This window comes from Fulvia fulva, chromosome 2 (assembly GCF_020509005.1).
Source record: "Fulvia fulva chromosome 2, complete sequence".
Lineage (NCBI taxonomy): Eukaryota > Fungi > Ascomycota > Dothideomycetes > Mycosphaerellales > Mycosphaerellaceae > Fulvia > Fulvia fulva.
In genome coordinates, this window is record NC_063013.1 from 4,858,828 (window position 1) to 4,881,660 (window position 22,833).

At 44.3% G+C, this 22,833-nt stretch overlaps 1 protein-coding gene across 1 annotated transcript; it reads left to right on the forward strand.

The window, feature by feature from the left end:
* Positions 1-21,108: 21,108 nt before the first annotated feature.
* On the forward strand, positions 21,109-22,825 carry CLAFUR5_03351 (MFS efflux pump atnC; the record flags this gene model as incomplete). The annotated part of the gene is made up of 3 exons (XM_047902499.1): positions 21,109-21,607; positions 21,660-22,237; positions 22,295-22,825. The coding sequence occupies 3 exons, from the start codon at positions 21,109-21,111 to the stop codon at positions 22,823-22,825; spliced, it is 1,608 nt and encodes a 535-aa protein (XP_047758032.1).
* Positions 22,826-22,833: the final 8 nt, after the last annotated feature.

Below are 22,833 nucleotides of genomic sequence, written 5' to 3' on the forward strand. Positions count from 1 at the left end.
GCGTTAATCGCTATAAACTCTACCTCTATAGTAGAGGTTACTATAGACTTTTGCTTCTTACTTATCTAGGATATAGGCGTACCGTATACTAGCTAGACATGTCCTAGAATTGAGACCCTATCTACTCGATCTATCGTATAGTTAGAGTCTAAGTATCCGGTTAGGGCACTACTACTACGTCTAAACATTAACCCTAGGTCGGGGAACGACCTTAGGTATCTCGAGACCTTCTTTAGTACTTTTATATACCGCTTTGTTAGATCCGCGACATATATACTAGTTCTCCCGAGTAGGAAGGCTAGGTCCGGTCTCGTTATAGTTATTAGCTATATCTAGGTCCTATTGTCGCTCTAGTAGTTATCCTTACTATATCTCTCGTCGTTCGGGGCTATAGGACGGAGATTATCGTAACTATCTATTAGCGAGAGTATAGGGCTTGCCTTTTCTTTTGCTATGTCTATTTTAGTAAGGGCCTTACGGATAGAATAGCCCTAGTCGAGTTTTAGGGTACCGTTACGCCTATCGCGAGTGATCTTTAGTCCTAGTAGTTTCTCCGGTTTCCCGAGATCCTTAATCTTAAAGTGTTACGCGAACTGCTTCTTAAACTATTAGATATCGGCTAACCTTAGTACTATAATAGGTATGTTGTCTATATAGATAAGTAGTATAATGTCTCTCTTAGTATAAGTTAGGAGATATAGGTCTATCTCGGACTAGTAGAATCCTATTTTAACTAACGTAGCAACATAGAGCTTGTTCTAGTCTCTAGCTACCTACTTTAGGCCGTAGAGACTCCGGAGTACCTTAAGGACCGTGTTCGGTAGGGTTTCGACTCCTAGTAGGGGTTTTATATAGATATCTTCGGCTAGGTAGCTTTAGGTAAACGCATTATTAACGTCGACCTAGTATATCTCGAGATCCCGCTCGCAAATTACTACTATAAAGACCCTTAGGGTATTATAGCGTACTATAGGTATAAATGTCTCTTCGAAGTTAACGCCGAATTTCTATAAAAACCCTCTTACGACAAGTCTTGCCTTGAACTTTTCGATTGCTCCGCTAATAAGTCTCTTTACGTTAAAGACCTACTTAGAGGTGACTATATTCGCCCCCCTTAGAGCGATAGCCGTTTCCTAGGTATTATTACTTAATAACGAGAGTAGCTCGGTATCGATAGCGTCCTTCTATAAGCGGCCCTATTTAGGATCCCCTACCGTAGCCTTATATATATTCGGGATAGGTACTTCCTATTAGTAGGCGATACCGGGTCCGAATATAGTAAAGGCGTATTCTTAGACTTTGTCGAACAGTTCCTCTACCGTAGCTATAAATATACGTTCGTCGGTATCGGTAAGTCTATTGTTTACCTATAGTAGTTAGTAGAACAAAGCTATTATAGCTTTATAGTACTTAGCCTTATAGTCCTAGTCCTAGCCGTAGTTATCGTTAGGATCCCTAGTCCTTTTCCTCCGGACGATTAGTTCCGGTAGCTCTAGAGTTTCCTCGATCTTCTTATAGTCCGCGATATTATCTAGTCTACCGGGAAGTTAGATATAGAGCGGTCTTAAGACAGTTAGTCCTTTATCCTTAGCCGTAGCGGGTTCGGTCTCTACGTAGAGAGCGGGGATTAGCTAGGTCGGTTCTTCTATAGAGGACTCGGCTACTTTAGTAGTAGGAAGTTAGGGTATTATACTACCCGAGGATCGTGAGATTACTATCGGGGTATCCGCTAGTCGCTAAACTAGTAGTAGTCGCGAGACCGCCGGTAGTCGACCGACTAGCCTTCGTTTAGGTGCCCTACTAGATTAGTTTATAAAGGAGACACCTAAGTCTAGATCTCCCCCTTTCTCGTTTTCGAACTAATCTACTTGGCTATACTACCTAATAGCTCGTATATCTAGCTCCTAGAACAACTATTGCTTAGTCGATTAACCGTATCTAACGAAAACAGCTTCCTTACCCCGGTTTATTAACTTATCCTATCGTAGCCCTTTTAGATATAATTTCGGTTCTACGTAAACCACTACCCTATAACCCTATACTCTTAGGTGATCTACCGTCGGCACTTTACTAGTAAATACTTCTTCCGGCGAAAGTTAGATACCGTTAAGTAACGGTCCGTTCGGTAGTAGGTTACGTATAACCGCCTATACCTCTAGCGCTTTAGGCTAGAATTCTACCGGCATCCCCGATTCCTCGAGTATTACGCGGATCGCGTTCTCTAATACCTAGATTAACCTTTCTACTACTCCGTTTTGTATAGAGTAATAAGTATCCGTCGTATCGTATTAAACCCCCGATTCTTTCTCCTATTCTTCTAGAACTATTAGTAGCTTAGGTGTATTATTACTCCGTACTACTCTTACGTAGCATTTCGATACTTTCTCTATAGTTAGCCGCTATTATCGTAGTGCTTACGGTACGTCGGATTTGTTCTTAAGCGGGATTACCTACTTCTTTCTTAAGAAGTTATCTACAATCTCTAGCTAGTATTTAAAACCTAGCCTAGATGTCGTATTTTTGAAGGGTCCGTAGATGTCGATAGATATAAGCGCAAGTCTTTCGTTCTTTCGTTCTACGATAGCGCCTTTAAACTTCCGTATATTCGCGATAGAGTATACCTTATAGTTATACTCGTCCGGGATAGGAATCGGGTCCTTCTTATTACTTACCCTATAGACGTTCCGAAGTAATCCTTTACCTAGGTATACGAATCTTCTATACTAAAGCTCCTACTAATCCTCGGTAGTTACCGCGGCTAGAGCTTCCTCGTATAGTATCTCTAGGGGTCTATTATCTACCTAGTTTAGGGAGTCGGATATCGAAGATACTACCGGTACCCCCCCTCGTAGTACTATTTGTACGATAGGCTTTCCGCTCTTATACTTAAGTATAAAGTTTAGAGGTTCGATATCGAATTACTTACTAAACTACCTCTATAAAACTAGATTAACTCCGAGATTAGGAACAAACGAGACTTTCTCTAGAGCAATTTGTTTCCCGTTAGGCCTCCTATAGTTACTATTCCTTTATAGAATATATCTAGGTACCCCCTACCGACTTTAATTACTTTCCTTCTCGCTAGTTTCCTAAGCGATCTGAATAGAGACTTATTATTAGTTATGTATAAGGAGGTATAGGAGTCTAGTAACTATTCGGAGGCGGGAAACTTACCTTTTGCTTCGGTAGTAGAATAGGCGACTTCGTCGTCGTATATTTCCTCGGTATCGCTTTCTCGTAAGGTATAGGCTCTTATCGCCTTTACCTTTGTCTTATTGTCGGATTGGCTTCTCCTATCCTTCTACTGTTTCCTAGACTTCTTAAGGGCGTTTTAGGCCTTCTCTAGATCCCGGACTAGCTCTTCGTAGGACTTCTTCTCCAGTTACTTCTAGGTGTTCTTCTTCGTAATAAACTCCTTTACGGAATCTAGTTCTAGGTACGATATAACTAGGTAGTTACTATCGTAGATAAAGTAGCCGCTCTTACCCCCTTACCTCTAGGAGTATAGAGCGGTCTCGCCCTTACTCTCTTAGATCCGTAATTCGTAGGATTTAAGCAAGGTTATAGCGGATTCCTAGCCTAGGTTTAGCTAGGCTAGGACAGTGTCCCTAGTACTAGCGTAGACGTCCGGAAGGCTACTTAGTAGGTACTTAAACCTCCGGATAGGGTCCTTATAGTAGGTCTCTTTGCTATCTATTTCGGTAATCTATATAGATAGGTTACCTAGATATATCTACCCTTATCTAATTGTTTAATCGTCCGGTAGCTTAAATAATACTAGCTGTTTTATAAGCGCTACTACGTGTGCCTTATAGACCTTACTATACTTCTTCTATAGAAGTTTCTAGATCTCTTTCGTATCTCGTATGTCTAAGATTTCTTAGTTATCCTCCTCGGACAAATATACTAAGATAGTATATCTCGCTATACCGTTCGCCTTCGAAGTGATCTTAGGCGTAACGGATTCTAGGAGATCAGCCGACGAGTCGTCGATAACCTAGAATACCTCCCGGCTTTCGAGATAGTCTCGTAGTATAACGAACTAGCGCTTCTAGTTCTTACGAGTAAGGGTAGGGCCGACCTTCCGGGGGCCCTCGTAACTCGTTAAGTCTTCTATAGCGAAGGTAGCCTTGGATATATAGTAAGCTCTACTTGACTACGGTGGTTAGAATAAGCTTAGACTCCCTAAGTCTATTAGTAGCGTTCCGTATAGTAGACTCCCCGAGTCTATTAGTACGTTACCGTACGGATTCCGGGTATAGGGCACAATACCCTACGTCGTACTTCCTTAGTATATCGATGTCCTATTAAGCAAACCCGGGCTTATACCTATTGAATAGGTATAGTATGTATATACACGGAAGTTAGGATACGTAATAGGGAAGGAGGAAGGACTAATATAGTATACGAAGGTATATAGTAGAATAGTGTTTAGTACTAAAGGTGTCTCTACTATCGGTATAGAGACTACGTCTCTTATACCTATATAGAGGGATATTGCTCTAGTCCTAGTTCTATTTTACTACGCCTTATCGGTTTCACCTATATCTTATCCTATAACGGTAGTTCCTCCGACAGTCTCGTACTAACTAGCTAAGCAACTTTAGGTCCTCTAAGTCGCTCCTACTATTCGTACGGTGTCTCGGTAGTATTGCCGTACTATTGTCTCGACTAGCTTAGTATATACTAAGTTAGTCTTAGTACCGTACGACATACCTACTAACCTATATTCGTAATAGAAGTCGCTATTTACTATTATTATATATTTTATTAAGGGGTTTACTAACTACTCCTTTCGAAGGTTTATAGCGTAGAGCCTAGTAGAATCGAAGTCTTACCTAGTCGCTACTATTACGTAGGCTCGTAATAGATTAGCGTAGTACTTCTAACTAGGTAGTATAATCTATATTATATAGACTTCCGCTCCTTTCTTACGAGCTAGTTTTACTATATAGGCCGCGGAGATGTTTATAATATCGATCTCTAGTTCTAGTTTAACATCTCGTTACTTTTATTTCGTATATTAGTACGGTCGCTTTAACGTCTTAACGCCGTCTACCGGTAACGGTTATCGAGTATATATACGGAAGTCATCCTCTTCGTCCTCGAACGTCGTATAGAACTATAGTTAGGATATATACTTAGGTAACGATAGCGTAGGAGCGGTAACTTCGTCGGGGTTATCTTCTACTATCGGCGGTTGATAATTGCCTAATAGTACTAGCGTAGCTAGATAGTTAATAGACTATACTATTAGGTACTTATTAGACCTCTAGTTTGCCTTATAGGTACGGCATTTCAAATGATTCATTATTATAATGCCCTTCTCCTATTATATCTCTAGTTCGTAGTCTACGAACTAACTAGAGCCGAGCACAATATTATACTCTAGTAATTCTACTAAATAGTAGCTAAGGATTTCGACGTAGCCGCCGATATTAAAAGGAAAGTACGTACACTCGGTAATAAGCTCGTTAGCGGAGCCGCTATTAGCTAGTCCTAATTAAAGAGGTTCTTCCTAGAGTCGAGGAAGATTATATATACGAGTATATACAGAATTTATATACTAAGAGGTAGTACTATAATTAAGGAAGGCAAGAGCTTAATTACTATCTATACTACTAGGCATTATAAGGTAAGGGGACACTCTCGGCCTTAGTGCCCCTCGTATAATAGGCGGTATTAGAGAGCTTACTAATATACGTAAAGCGTACTCTAGCCCTTATATTACCGTATCTCGCTATATTTCCTTCTTAGTATTATATTCGTAAGTAGGACTAACGGTTATCGTACTTAAGCGTTAGTCTAGCTATTTCCCTATTACTAAGGGTTAGCTAGTATCTATATTATAGAGCTAGTATTCGCGCGCGGCGGAGGGCGCTTATACTACTTAATAGAGTAGTCTAGCGAGTATAAGTTATAGTCTATACGGCGGTAGCGGATATAACCGCCTACTACGATAATACTAGCCTTCTCCTTAGGCTCGAGCTTCTTAAGTTCCCTAAATTCGCGCGGTATCTAAGCGTATAGCTTAAGGCCTAAACCTTAGGCTACGCTAGGCGCGGTAGGTATAGTACCGTTACTACCGCTATTACTACCGCTAGTACTACGAGGTAGTCGTAGTATAGCTAGGGTCTTTGACTTTAGGGGCTCGAACTTAGCTTCGAGCTTATAGTATAGGTCGACTAAGTCTTCGCGGTCCTTAGTCTCTATAGGTAGTGCCTCTATATATTTATAGTTAAGCTTACCCTCGAGTAGGCGGTAATTAGTCTTAGCTAATAGGTCGTATACGTTACGCTATTCGTCGTACTTAGCGATGAAGATAGAAAATGACTCGTTCTTACCCTACTATAAGACCTAGAGCTTCTAGAAGGCCTTACCTACGACGTCCTTCTTACTATACCGATCGATAAGGAATTAGATCATTCTATCGATAGACTTGAAGGGGTTAACGTAATTACGCTTAGTACGCTTAGAGGGTACTCGCGGATTGTATAGCTAGTACGGGTACCCGTCGAGATAGTTAAGGATATAGCGTAGTCCGTCCTCGAAAGTCTAGAACTATATTACGGACAGCTTAATCTCTAGCTAATCGAGCTAACGGTCAAAGTTTATATTCTTATTATTGAACTTACTTTATAGATCCTTAACTAACTTATTAGTATATATAATATTGACGGAGGGTTCGATAGTAGTGAACTAGCTAACGGCGGTATTACTAGTTACCCTAGAAGTACTACTAGATATACCCTAGCGTACTCGTCGTAAGGAGTTACGGCGTAGATAACGGCGTAGTCGACTATTATCTCTACCCTTATCGTTATTAGAGTTATCTCCGTCGTTATTACTACTACCTCTACTACCTCCTCGTCGGATACCTCTACCTATACGGTCCTACTAAGTAGGAGGCGTAGGTAATCGTAAAACACCGTTACGACGAGGGGAGTAGACGCGGACCTAACGACTACGGTTATTATTATTATTACCGTTAGTACCCCTAGTATCGCTAGTACCGTTCGTATCCTTAGCTACTAGCTAAGTCTTTAGCTCTACTACCTCCTTATTTAGAGCCTAATTACGCTTAGATAGGGCTTTAATGTCCTTAGGTAATATACCTACCTACGACTCCTCGACCTATCCGAAGAGCGTATCGTTATCCTATTAGAGGCGCTAAATAGCTTCCTTAAGGTCTTATATCTAACTCTTATACTTCTAGTATTTGTTAAAGTAGAATATAAAGAGGCCCTTAACATCCTTATCCTTTTCGAGTTGACTAAGACTCTCGGATACGATATTACGTTCCTTCTTTATATCGGCGTACTTACGCTATATAACCTTATTAGCCTTCTTAAGGGACTCTACCTAGTTAAAAAGTGTAATAAAGTCTAACTATATCTAGCGAACGAGGTGAAATATAATCTCCGGGTGAACTATAGTACGAGTCGCGAACTCGGCTAGGCTCTTAATAGTAGTATACTCTAAGGTAATTACCTACTCCTTAGGTTAGCGTATATTATTAGCTTTACTATCTTATATAGATATATTATCTCTTGACTCTATTATCTTATACACTTTAATTCCTCCTTCTTCTAAGATCTATTCTTCGTCGAGGAATTGTACGAAGTTAATAGGGTCGAGGTTAAGGTAAACTACTATTCTTTAGGTAGTAGGTCCTTCTCGATCTCTTATTATTCGGCGGCGAATACGTTCGAGTCGTCGTCGGAAGGGAAGGTACCTAGGGCGGTATCGATACCTAGGTTATCGAGTGTCTACGTTTTAGTAGATACGGTTAGGAAAAGCTTAGCCTATACGAGCGACTAACGCTTATACTTGCTAAGATCTAAATAAAGAGGTTACTTAGGCAAGAGCACCCCGTTAGTAGTGCTACCGGGTGTAGCTATATTATACTATTACGTAGTAGATAAGACTGCTCTCTTAGTAGGTATATAAGGGCCCTATAAGAGTAGGGAGGCGCGCGTTTTACGCGAAGGAGAGAGGTGATCTATTGACTTAACTAATACGCTTGTTTACGCGACTATAGTTATTATTAGTACGCCTATACGCGCGACTCGACAGTTAGTAACTATAGTGAACTTGACCTACCTTAACGCGTTTTACGCGAAGGAGAGAGGTGATCTATTAACTTAACTAATACGCTTGTTTACGCGACTATAGTTATTATTAGTACGATTTGATTATAACTACTAGCCTGACTAGATAGGCCGCTTATAAGACCGAACAAACTATTACGGGTAGTGATCTATAAGACGATAGTATAGGGTTGCCGTAAAACAAGCGTCGTTCGGTAAGGCTACGAAAGAGAAGCGCGAAGCGCGCGAGATATATAAGGAAGCGCTAAGGCGCGCGACGTTACGGTAGTAGTAAACCGTAACAGATACTTAATCTTAATATCTCCGCGCTAGTCTCGCTATCGGAGCTAGTAATAGTAGAAATTAACGTAGCGTAGCTTTATATTAAGCTTTTACCCGTATTAGTTAATAAGGCGGATAGTCTACGTATTATTATAGTATAGGTAGGTACGCTAATTAAACTAGAGGTATATTCTAGCGAAGGTTCTTTTCTACCGTATAAGCTCTAAAGCGGCTTATAAAAGCCCGAGTAGCTTAGCCTCTATTAAGGACTTAGTAATAGTGATTTGTTTAGATGCCTTATAATCTACTAGTCTACCAAATAGTATAAAGACCTAGCTATTTAAGCTAGTCCTATTATTACTTATGCCGTAGGAGGCGTCCGATACTCTAAAGAACTCGTAGTTACTACCGAGGTGTTCTAGTTAGCTATCAAGGCTAGTGATATATTTACTAGCGCTATATATAAGGTAGAGGTTCTTAGTCTCTAGCAGATAGCGTAAGTACTAATCTATAAGCTTAAGGTGTGTCTTAGTTAGCTTAGTTAGATACTACGATAGTATAGATTAGGAAAAGGCGATATTAGGCCGCGTATATATAGCGGTAAAGTTAAGGGATCCTATACGTTATTAGTACGTAAGGATAGCGATAGAGGTGGGTTAATGACCCTCTAGAACGGTCTAATTAAGGTATTAATCTACTAGTACTGTCGTTTTACGTATATTCGTAGATATACTAAATTTAGCGGCTAGCTTCTTAATATAGTCTTCTTAAGAGAGCTATAGTAAGCGCTTGTTTCTATCGCGCGTAACCTTGATTCCTAGGAACTAGGAGAGATTACCGAGCTCGTATATCTCGTACTTAGTAAGTAGCCGCTACTTAATGTTAGTAGTATAGGCCTTGTGCTCACGGTAGTAGATTATAACTAGGTCGTTAACGTAAAAGAAGAAAATAACCTTATTGTTATAGTAGATACATTTGGAGTCCGATAGGGGTATTAGTCTAAGGGAGGCCAGCGTCTCGGTTAGGGAGTTATACTATAATAAAGGGGACTCCTTTAGACCGTAGAGGGCCTTAACTAGCTTAAGGGCGTGTCTATAGAATAGCCTATCGATTCTAGGAGGTAGTTATAGATATATAGTGTATAGTAGGTCCGAGTTTAGAAAGGCGTTAATAATATCGAATTGTTCGGCTTCTAGGTCGAAGCTCGCGGCTATAGTATAGTAGAGGCGGAATATAGATAGATAGATTTGTCATTCCCCTGTTCTAGGACCCTATCCGGCCTATATAGGTATATATCTATTGTTATATACAAAGGGAAACCCGAATAGGTGAAAACCCTTCCCGCCGCCGACTACTCCTTATCTAGTTTAGCTTTCCTTCTGAACGTACGTAGTCTATGTCACTACCCCGTTAGCCCCCGCTCCTAGCCGGTCTCGTCGCGCTACGTCGTGTCCTCTCTTCCTATACTACTCCTACTAGGTGGTACTATTCTAGCTAGCCCTTCTCTAGTATCTAGTTCGTAATACGCCGTAGGTCCTTAACGTTATTAAGAAGTGCCCTAATCGTCCGGTTCTTCGCCTTTACTATCTACTCCCCCCTTCCTAGCGACTACCTAGGGTAGACGAGGAGTACGTACCGTATATTCTAGGAGTAATAGCCGTAGCGGTAGCTAGTATTAGTATATTCTAGAGCCTTCCTCTATAATAGGTACCCCTAGAGGCCGATATGTTCGCTTCGTAGTTGGGTTGCTATACTACTCTATGCCCTCGTAAGGCGGTAGTAGATAAGCTTCGGGGGGTACTTGACCGCGGATTTTGTAGCTAACTATTCCTTAGGTTATCCCGCTAGCTAAGGGCGTCCACTATGCCCTACAACCTAGTTGTTCTACCTCTCTTTCTATAGTTGCTCTATAAACGATTTCTTACCTTCCTATTATATTGCTAGCTATTCGTCCCTTACCCGGTAGTTCGGCTCGTTTCCGGGTCGAATGCCCCTATACGCTAGTACTGATTCGCGGGCCCTTACGACTATACTAGCGATGACCTTCTATACTAGGTACTGTGCCGACTTGCCTAAGTAGGAGGTCCGTAGTCCCTAGATATATAGGTCGATCGGCGGTATAGCGGTCTCGTGCTTAAGCATCCTCGTTAGTATCGACTTATATGCCCCGGTAACCTTCCTTAGGCATTAGTTTTAGATCTTCGCTAGCGGCGCGACGAGTCCCTTTAATAGGCAGGCCCTCTCGCCTAAGGACTACACTTAGCTACTATAGGTAAGGACTGGCCGTATAATAGCCGTATATAGAAGTCGTGACTACCGGAAGTCCGCCCCCTATATAGACGTAGTAAGCCTCTAGTATAATGCTATATTCTGTTTAGCTTTCCGTAATATTGCCTATACGTGCTTCCTCTACCGTAGCGCCGGGTCTACCTATAGTCCGAGGATCCTAAGCTAATTTACCGGGTTAGTCGTATACCCCTATATCTAGATAGAAGCTTATATATTATAGAACCGTGGCCGGCGCGTAAAGTGTATCAGATTGTACTTTTCTAGGGCAAACCGAGCCCCGTGCCTCCTAGCCTAGTCCTCGTAGATCTTGTGCTTCTCTTCTAGTAGCCTATAGTTCTCCTTAGTCGAGGAAGACTACGCTAGGATGTTTGTGTCGTCTACGAAGCCGCTCGTAGCGGTATTCTAGGATTCTAGGGCTAGGAGTAGCGTCGCTATAAAGAAGAGGAACAGAATAGGTACTAGCGTTAAGCCTTACGGGATTCTAGTATAGACTACTTAAAATGGGCTTCTGTACTAGCCGACTAGGATCGACGTACTACGGTTTTGGAGGTAGGACCGTACGAAGTTAATAAGCCACTTAGGGAGTCCTTTCGACCTTAGGATATAGAGTAGCCGCGGGTATAACACGTAGTCGAAGGCTCCCGATATGTCTAGGCTAAGTAAGGAAGCTACCTTGTCCCTATTCTTATACTAGATAGCCTTTACCTAAGAGGTGATAAGTTCTATCGCGGATAGCGTCGATCGCTATAGGCGCGTACCTATCTAGGTGTCCGGGAGTAGGGAGTGTTCCTCTACCGCCTCGGAGAGTCTCGTTATAACTAGCTTCTTAAGCGCCTTCCTAAGAGTATTAAGGAGCGCAATTAGGCGGTACGACTTTACCTACGTATAGTCTTCCTTCTACGGCTTATATAGGACTACTGTCGTCGATTGTTTAAAGACTATCGGGTAGTACCCGGTCTATAGGCAGGCGTTAAAGATCGCTATAACTACTAGGGCTAGTTGATCTCTACACTTCTTTAGTAGCTCGTTTAGGATCCTATCCGGCCCCGGGGCTTTCTTCGCCGGCAACTTCCTTAGTATAGCGGCAACTTCTCTCTCGGACACCTCCTATTAGACCGCGATGCTAGGGGCTAGGGGAGTAGAGCTGTTTATGTCGCTTAGATTAGCCTCGACTAGGGGCGGGAAGAACTTACTAGCTAGTAGACGCCGTTTTGCCTCGGGGTCGCTAACCGGGCCACTAGGTAATTATAGCGCTAGGATAGAGAAGGAGGGGCCCTGTATAGGGTCCTGTCGGGCCTATTTCGCTAGCTTCTACATCCTCTCTAGCTTACCGGCGATTTCTTCTACTATAGCCCTCTAGCCGACTGCTTTCTCCCTTCGTATTATAGCTTTCTTCTGTTAGTATACCTCCCTATATACGTTCTAGGCCTCCTCGCTATAGCTGCTCGTCTATACCCGGCGGGCTCTCCTTACTCCTCTTACTACCGTAGTGCACTCCGGCGTCTAGTATAGTTTAGACTATGTCGTTAGTTAGGTAAGCGGAACGTGAAGTAAGGTCGCTTTTCTTATTTCGTCTATCAACCCCTAGACTGCTTCGTCTATCTCGTCTTTACTATTGTATTACTACTACGCGATCTAGACTAGCCTCTTAGAGTCATCGAGGTACGCCTAGATGTTGGCCTAGTAGGCCTTTCCCTAGTTTAGCTTAGGGGTACTCGCTAGTATACGTTATATCTATGTCGTAATAGAGGTCCTGACTAGTATATAGTCTGACGACGCCTCGAGTTTATGTTCGATCCTATAGTAGGTTACCGTGTAGTAGTAGCTATCTAAGATCTAGGAGAGGTCGATCGTGCCTTAGAGTCCCCCTCTCTTCTAGGTGCCTAGGTCCTTCGGGGTATTAAGGGCAATTGCGTTGCTCGCTATTAAGTCGAGTACTTCGTCGGCTATAGGGTACGGCTATATAAGGCTTTCCTAGGAAGGGTAGTGTATATTGAAGTCTCCTACTACGATGTGGCACCCTTGTCTCTTAAGCGCACTATCTAGGTGTCTATAGACCCCTAGGTCGCGGCTAGACCTCGAGGCTAGCGGTTGTATATATAGGTTGTGTATCTAGGTACTACCTACGTAGAGGGAGGTAATATCGCCCCCGCCTTCTTCGTCTACGTAGTACACTACCTCCTAGTCGGATTCTAGTATGTCCTTACTAATATAGAAGTACGTACGGGGTCTGCCGTCGCCTCGTAGGCATATCGTATAGCCTAGTGACTTATAGGTCGTTAGTCTCTTATAGTACGGGTTAATCTATAGCTCCTAGATTGTAAGGACGTAGTGGACGCGCGGGTCCGCCTCGTGTAGGAAATGGTTCTAGACTATATCCTTGCTATAGTTAACGTTATACTAGATAATTCTAAGCGTGTCGAGGCTAGTTATCGGCATCGACAATCATTTCCTCTATATCGTCCTATGTCCTACTACCCTATACGTCCTAGTCTACGCCTATCGGCTATATACTAAAGGGGTGCCGGGCCTAGTTAGATTCCCTCGCCGTAGCTAGTAGAGCACGTAGCCTCCCGTACGCCCTAGGTTACGCATCCTTTATATCGTTCTCGGCCCTAGGGCGCTTATGCCCGACCGCCGCTAGTTAGTTCCGGTATAGGCTAGCCTTACGGTCGCCGTAGAATCTTAGGGCGACGGTTCTGTTTGTGATTGCCTTGTTTTTCGCTAGTTTCCGCTATAGGTATTCCGTACTATACGATAGGTAGTGCCCCGGACAGTTCGCGTACCGTCTCGTAGTCGATATATAGTCCCTAGATATATAGTCTCCTATATAGTTCGAGTAGGCCTACTTGTTTATACACGTGTAGGTTTGGTATCTATACTATTAGCATTTAAAGCATTAGAGGACACGAAAGGATAAGGAGTGCTTTTCTACTATCTTAAGGCTATATTACTAGACTAGGCCTTGTTCTATCGCTAGATCCGCCGCTTTCGCGTCTTATAGCTATACTATTAGCGCCGAGGCCTTCTTGCCTTCTGGCCATTTCCTATAGAGCCAAGTCGCCTTCTAGATTAGAGAGTTAAGAGTGACCGAGTTGTCCTCTTAGAGAGCGCGTAGGTGACCCTAGTTAGTTAGGTCAAACTCCTCAGGCATATCGTAGACTAGGATCGTAAATTGTTTCGTTAAGACCTTCGCTAATGCCGTAACCTTAGATGCCTACTATAGCTATGCCTCTAGGTACCTCCTAGTAGTAGTAGAGCTAGTATAGATCTATAGAGTACCGTTAGACTATTAGTTCACTACGACTACCCCTAGTTAGTTAATTCGTTAGGCGAGCTCCTTGTTCGATAGCTTCGTAACTTCGGCCTAGTCTTCCTTTGCTACAATACGGATCGTAACTATATCGTACGTTAGGCGGGGGCCTAGTATCGATGCCGCGACCGATGCCTAGCTATAGGGGTGTTGATTCCGGGTGGCCTTACTAATCGCCTAGGACGTCGTCCTCATTTCTTATTGCCCTCGGTAATACGACAGTATAAGCGCCGTGCGTAGCTAAGTGATCATTACCTATAGAGACCGGTAAGGGAGCTGATCGTTAGTTTCTATACTTTTTGCGTCCTCTATAAGTTGCTACTAGTTGTCTTAGGGGGGCTTCGCCTATAGGGCCGTAGGCGCCGTTAGTGCCGTAGCCTAGGCTACTATTACCTAGGAGTTGCCTAATGTAGCTAGGCACCTCCGCGGCGTTTAGAGCTAAAGAAACAGGGTGAAGAGAGCTTTAAGCTGTCTAGATTGAATAAGGTAGAACTCCCTTAGTCCTAGAGGCAGATACGGAATATACTTACTAGTAGTATAGCGGCGTATATATCTAAGTATGTTCCTTATAAATCGCCTCTTACGTATAGCCTAGCCTTAAAGCTCTTTAGTATACCGTACTCGTCTAGTTTATATTTATATACCTACTTTAGCGGTAGTAGTAGCTAAAGTCCCTCCTCTTACTAAGCATCCTAATCCTTCTCTTCCTTTATTACCTATCTAAATATGCCTATTACTAGGGCTTTAGCAAACTCCTTAGCTATAGCTTCGATCTACTATTAGGAGAAGCGGTGTTTTATAGCGGCTCGGTAGTTAGAAGGTTCGGGCGGAAGGTTATTACGGTATATAGAGGTAGTAGTATTAATACGCCTTAGAGGGCTATTACCTCTTTATGTAGGGCTTCGATCGCTCTTATCGCGATAGGCGCGTATTCTAGGTCGTATACTAGACATCTAGCCGATGATTATCTCAGCGACTATAATCTAGTATATTATATAGTAGAAGTAGGCCGTTCGTAGGCGCTTTCTATTCTCTATAACTATATCGTTAGACTACTCTAGTATGTAGAGCTCTAGCTCTAGAGAGAAGAGTAGTGTATTAGACGCGTTGTTTATTAACGCGTCTTCTAGTAGTATAAACGTAAATAGATATAGCTCGCGATTAGGGTCCGTATTACCTATAATCTCCTTACGGTTCTCTACGGTAAGGGCATCTATTATCTACTACTATAGAGTGTCGTAGTAGTTAGTAGTGTTATATACTAACTACTATATATTGTCTTAAGTTACGTGATCTATTACGTACTCGATTTGCCGGTCCTTTTAGTTATATATTACTAACTCGCGGTGTTACGGCTAGTATAGTTCTTACCTAAGGAGCTTTTAGTAAGCGTCTCGAGGTTATTAGGTATACGGCTAGTAAGCCCATTCTTCCACCCCCTCGGCCTATACTATGTCTTACTCGTTATAAGCGATATATAGGTCGTAGTATTGTTTAGGCTCTTTAGCCGGTTCCGCTATTACGATATTCTCGATAGGGGTCGTATACCCTACTATTAGGCGTAATAGGTTATAGAACGTAGTCTTATCGAAGAGGACGTCCTTAACTCGTAGAACCCTATCTATTAATAGGTCCTATACGCGATAGATATTAGTAGAGTCGTATCCTATAAGATAGCCTATAAGCGCTCTCTCTTAGAGTTTCTCGCTCTTACTAGGCTAATCTAGTCTATAGATAAACACGTATATAAGGGAGCTGAACCGCTCCGGTACTATAGTCTCGGAATTATCGATCTCTACGCCAAAACACGACACATTCGAAAGCTCTTATTAAGGCTATTCTAACGATATACAAAGTAGTCCACTACCCCTAGGACTAAGGGAGTTCTACCTCATTCGATCTAGATAGCTTGAAGCTCTCTTCACCCTGTTTCTTTAGCTCTAAACGCCGCGGAGGTGCCTAGCTACATTAGGTAACTCCTAGGTAATAGTAGCCTAGGCTACGGTACTAACGGCGCCTACGGCCCTATAGGTAAAGCCCCCCTAAGACAACTAGTAGCAACTTATAGAGGACGTAAAAAGTATAGAAACTAACGATCAGCTCCCTTACCGGTCTCTATAGGTAATAATCACTTAGCTACGTACGGCGCTTATACTGTCGTATTACCGAGGGTAACAAGAAATGAGGACGACGTCCTAGGCGATTAGTAAGGCCACCCGGAATCAACACCCCTATAGCTAGGCATCGGTCGCGGCATCGATACTAGGCCCCCGCCTAACGCACGATATAGTTACGATCCGTATTATAGCAAAGGAAGACTAGGCCGAAGTTACGAAGCTATCGAATAAGGAGCTCGCCTAACGAATTAACTAACTAGGGGTAGTCGTAGTGAACCAACAGTCTAACGGTACTCTATAGATCTATACTAGCTCTACTACTACTAGGAGGCACCTAGAGGTATAGCTATAGTAGGCATCTAAGGTTACGGCATTAGCGAAGGTCTTAACGAAACAATTTACGATCCTAGTCTACGATATACCTAAGGAGTTTGACCTAACTAACTAGGGTCACCTACGCGCTCTCTAAGAGGACAACCCGGTCACTCTTAACTCTCTAATCTAGAAGGCGACTTGGCTCTATAGGAAATGGCTAGAAGGCAAGAAGGCCTCGGCGCTAATAGTATAGCTATAAGACGCGAAAGCGGCGGATCTAGCGATAGAACAAGGCCTAGTCTAGTAATATAGCCTTAAGATAGTAGAAAAGCACTCCTTATCCTTTCGTGTCCTCTAATGCTTCAAATGCTAATAGTATAGACACCAAACCTATACGTATATAAACAAGTAGGCCTACTCGAACTATATAGGAGACTATATGTCTAGGGACTATATATCGACTACGAGACGGTACGCGAACTGTCCGGGGTACTACCTATCGTATAGTACGGAATGCCTATAGCGGAAACTAGCGAAAAACAAGGCAATTATAAATAGAACCGTCGCCCTAAGATTCTACGGCGACCGTAAGGCTAGCCTATACCGGAACTAACTAGCGGCGGTCGGGTATAAGCGCCCTAGGGCCGAGAACGATATAAAGGATACGTAACCTAGGGCGTACGGGAGGCCACGTACTCTACTAGCTACGGCGAGGGAATCTAACTAGGCCCGGCACCCCTTTAGTACATAGCCGATAGGCGTAGACTAGGACGTATAGGGTAGTAGGACATAGGACGATATAGAGGAAATGATTATCGATGCCGATAACTAGCCTCGACACGCTTAGTATTATCTAGTATAACGTTAACTATAGCAAGGATATAGTCTAGAACCATTTCCTATACGAGGCGGACCCGCGCGTCTACTACGTCCTTATAATCTAGGAGCTATAGATTAACCCGTACTATAAGAGACTAACGACCTATAAGTTACTAGGCTATACGACATACCTACGAGGCGACGGCAGACCCCGTACGTACTTCTATGTTAGTAAGGACATACTAGAATCCGACTAGGAGGTAGTGTACTACGTAGACGAAGAAGGCGGGGGCGATATTACCTCCCTCTACGTAGGTAGCACCTAGATACACAACCTATATATATAACCGCTAGCCTCGAGGTCTAGCCGCGACCTAGGGGTCTATAGACACCTAGATAGTGCGCTTAAGAGACAAGGGTGCCACATCGTAGTAGGAGACTTTAACATACACTACCCTTCCTAGGAAAGCCTTATATAGCCGCACCCTATAGCCGACGAAGTACTCGACTTAATAGCGAGCAACGTAATTGCCCTTAATACCCCGAAGGACCTAGGCACCTAGAAGAGAGGGGGACTCTAAGGCACGATCGACCTCTCCTAGATCTTAGATAGCTACTACTATACGGTAACCTACTATAGGATCGAACATAAACTCGAGGCGTCGTTAGACTACATACTAGTCAGGACCTCTATTACGATATAGATATAACGTATACTAGCGGGAACCCCTAAGCTAAACTAGGGAAAGGCCTACTAGGCCAACATCTAGGCGTACCTCGATAACTCTAAGAGGCTAGTCTAGATCGCGCAGTAGTAATACAACAGTAAAGACGAGATAGACGAAGTAGTCTAGGGGTTAATAGACGAAATAAGAAAAGCGACCTTACTTTACGTTCCGCTTACCTAACTAACGATATAGTCTAAACTATACTAGACGCCGGAGTGTACTACGGTAGTAAGAGAAGCAAGGAGAGCCCGCCGGGTGTAGACGAGTAGCTATAGCGAGGAGGCCTAGAACGTATATAGGGAGGCATACTAATAGAAGAAAGCTATAATACGGAGGGAGAAAGTAGTCGGCTAGAGGGCTATAGTAGAAGAAATCGCCGGCAAGCTAGAGAGGATATAGAAGCTAGCGAAATAGGCCCGACAGGACCCTATATAGGGCCCCTTCTTCTCTATCCTAGCGCTATAATTGCCTAGTGGCCCGGTTAGCGACCCCGAGGCAAAACGGCGTCTACTAGCTAGTAAGTTCTTCCCGCCCCTAGTCGAGGCTAATCTAAGCGATATAAACAGCTCTACTCCCCTAGCCCCTAGTATCGCGGTCTAATAGGAGGTGTCCGAGAGAGAAGTTGCCGCTATACTGAGGAAGTTGCCGGCGAAGAAAGCCCCGGGGCCGGATAGGATCCTAAACGAGCTACTAAAGAAGTATAGAGATCAACTAGCCCTAGTAGTTATAGCGATCTTTAACGCCTACCTACAGACCGGGTACTACCCGATAGCTTTTAAATAATCGACGACAGTGGTCCTACGTAAGCCGTAGAAGGAAGACTATACGTAGGTGAAGTCGTACCGCCTAATTGCGCTCCTTAATACTCTTAGGAAGGCGCTTAAGAAGCTAGTTATAACGAGACTCTCCGAGGCGGTAGAGGAACACTCCCTACTCCCGGACACCTAGATAGGTGCGCGCCTATAGCGATCGACGCTATCCGCGATAGAACTTATCACCTCTTAGGTAAAGGCTATCTAGTATAAGAATAGGGACAAGGTGGCTTCCTTACTTAGCCTAGACATATCGGGAGCCTTCGACTACGTATTATACCCGCGGCTACTCTACATCCTAAGGTCGAAAGGACTCCCTAAGTAGCTTATTAACTTCGTACGGTCCTACCTCTAAAACCGTAGTACGTCGATCCTAGTCGGCTAGTATAGAAGCCTATTTTAAGCAGTCTATACTAGAATCCCGTAAGGCTTAACGCTAGTACCTATTCTGTTCCTCTTCTTTATAGCGACGCTACTCCCAGCCCTAGAATCCTAGAACACCGCTACGAGCGGCTTCGTAGACGACACAAATATCCTAGCGTAGTCTTCCTCGACTAAGGAGAACTATAGGCTACTAGAAGAGAGAAACAAGATCTACGAGGACTAGGCTAGGAGGCACGGGGCTCGGTTTGCCCTAGAAAAGTACAATCTAATACACTTTACGCGCCGGCTACGGTTCTACAATATACAAGCTTCTATCTAGATATAGGGGTATACGACTAACCCGGCAAATCAGCTTAGGATCCTCGGACTATAGGTAGACCCGGCGCTACGGTAGAGGAAGCACGTATAGGCAATATTACGGAAAGCTAAACAGAATATAGTATTATGCTAGAGGCTTACTACGTCTATATAGGGGGCGGACTTCCGGTAGTCACGACTTCTATATACGGCTATTATACGGCCAGTCCTTACCTATAGTAGCTAAGTATAGTCCTTAGGCGAGAGGGCCTGCCTATCGAAGGGACTCGTCGCGCCGCTAGCGAAGATCCAAAACTAATGCCTAAGGAAGGTCACCGGGGTATATATGTCGATACTAACGAGGATACTTAAGTACGAGACCGCTATACCGCCGATCGACCTATATATCTAGGGACTACGGACCTCCTACTTAGGCAAGTCGGCATAGTACCTAGTATAGAAGGTCATCGCTAGTATAGTCGTAAGGGCCCGCAAATTAGTACTAGCGTATAAGGGCATTCGACCCCGAAACGAGCCGAACTACCGGGTAAGGGACGAATAGCTAGTAATATAATAGGAAGGCAAGAAATCGTTTATAGAGCAACTATAGAAAGAGAGGTAGAACAACTAGGTTATAGGGTATAGTAGACGCCCTTAGCTAGCGGGACAACCTAAGGAATAGTTAGCTACAAAATCCGCGGTCAAGCACCCCCCGAAGCTTATCTACTACCGCCTTACGAGAGTATAGAGTAGTATAGTAACCTAACTACGAAGCGAACATATCGGCCTCTAGGGGTACCTATTATAGAGGAAGGTTCTAGGATACACGAATACTAGCTGCCCCTATGGCTATCGCTCCTAGAACGTACGGCACGCACTCCTCGTCTATCCGAGGTAGTTACTAGGAAGGGGGGAGTAGATAGTAAAGGCGAGGAACCGGACGATTAGGGCACTTCTTAATAACGCTAAGGACCTACGGCGTATTACGAACTAGATACTAGAGAAGGGCTAGCTAGAATAGTATCGCCTAGTAGGAGTAGTATAGGAAGAGAGGATACGGCGTAGCGCGACGAGACCGGCCGGGAGCGGGAGCTAACGGGGTAGTAATATAGACTACGTACGTTTAGAGGGAAAGCTAATCTAGATAAGGAGAAGTCGGGGGCGGGAAGGATTTCTACCTATTCGGGTTTCCCTTTATATATAACAATAGATATATACCTATATAGGCCAAATAGGGTCCTAGAATAGGGGAATAACAAATCTATCTATATATATTGATATTGTAGTCCGAGTTGCTGATTGAGGCCTTATATAGCGACGTAATCAGGCCCCGGGCCCTACTTGCGCTCAGGCGCTTTGCAACAGACCCCTCCACATCCACTAACCCCAATATAGAAGGTGGTGGGTCTGCAGTTGCCCGCGCCTGACTTGGGAGGCAGCTCTCAGCGCCGATGTCCATTGTCCGCATTTCACCGCCCTCTCCGTACCGCTTCGAGTGGCTTACATCGTGCAGCAAAATGACTCAAGAGCATGGTTATATTCGTCACTCGTGGCCGACTGTCTTGCGGTAAGGCTGCTGAAGGGAAACACATCATCCATGTTCTGTTGTGAGGAAGTGAGACTGGCGCAGGACTTTCACGCCATCACCGCTACTGCCACAAGATGACCTTGAAGGACGAGGAGCGCCAGCCACTGCTTAGTGCGCAACCCGTCCAGAGCGCCACAGAAACGCTGCCGGAAGACGACGAGAAGGCTTCAAGATGGAGAAGCATATTCCCAAAGATCGAGGTAACGGATTCTCGCTTTCGGTTCCTGCCACTTATCGGATGCCTTACAGTCCTGCTCAACGAGGGAGAGTACTATTTCAAGCAGATTGGGTACTTCCGAGCCATCGAAGCTCTATACTGTATAGAATACTTCCAAAGTCATGATCCAGCTGTGGCACACTTGGGCAAAGGCATTCCGGAGAACATGTGCAAGCTCGATTCGATACAGAAGAAAGTGGCCACCGCGAACGGTATCGTTATGCTTGTCCGCATGACATCGTCTTTCATAGGAACTATGATTGTAGGGTACCTCGCTGATAAGTACGGGCGTCGCCTGGCGTTGATCCTGCATAAGGTTGGGACAATCATCTACACGTTGGTTGTTTGTTCCACATGTACGAAACATTACCTTCCCTATTCCGAGAGCCACCCTGCTAACATACGCAGATCTTGGCTATCCATATGTCCCGATATGGGTAAGCTTCTGCGGCGGTCTAGGAGGCCTCATAGGTGCCAACTTTGATCTCAACCTAGCTGTACTTCTGGCAGCATACAATGACGCTTTGGTCTCGAGCACGCAAGTCGCTACGTACTTTTTCATCACTACGTCGATGCAATATGTCGGCCAGGTCTCGTTTCCCCTTCTCGCCGGAAAGGCGATCAACTTGGACGGGAAGGGAGGCACTTCGGAGCTGTCATTGTTCACCTCGTTGGGAATGGCTTTTGCTGGACTCGTGATCTCGGTGCTGTTCTTCCCCGAGACGATGAAGAAGCCGGAGCAAGCTGATATTCCAGGTGGTGGTGATACCGACGAGTGCACTAAACGCAAGGGTGTTAGTGCTGTAATTGCAGCCAAGGCAAAGTCGTTAGGCGAAGGCTTCCAGCAGAGCGTGCAGGGCGTCGGAGCCACAAACGTGATATTATTGCTTGTTGCAATGTTTCTCGCCACAACTGCCATCAAAGCTGTCGACTGGCTTGGGTTGATTCAATACCCGGTCATCAAGTTTGGATGGAAATACAATCAGGTATGTCAAGTTCCGGCATGACCGGTGATAAGAAGTCCAGCTGATTATAACGTATAGTCTACGTTCGCGATGGCCTTTCAAGCAGTTGTGTACATCTTCACCTACTTCGCCTTACTCCCGACATACAATAAGCTTGGCGCTCGCTATGCGCTCTCGCCTTCTTCAACATCATTACTGGTCATGCTGTTGTCAGTAACGCTCTTGATCGCTGGATCCATCTTCCTAGGACTCTCGGCCACACCACCGCACTTCGTCGCGGCGACTTGCATCTACACCTTGGGCGCTGGGATGCCTGCTGTGATGCAAGCGTACATTGCCAATCTGGTCCAGAAGAGCTCACTGGGACGACTTCTTGCTATCGTGTCGCTGTTCCAGGTTGGAGGCAAGATGGCGGCGAGCGCGTTGGGTCCGATCATCATCAATGCTGGTATCGACTCGGGCAATGACAATCTGAAGGGGGCTGTCTTCTTCTTTGCAGCTATCGTGTTCGCATGTTCTGCATCCGCCCTCGGGGTAGTGGCACTTAGAGCTGGCGTGACCACGGATCGAGCTGAGGACATGGGTGTTGTTGATGATAATGATGCATAGCGACTGCA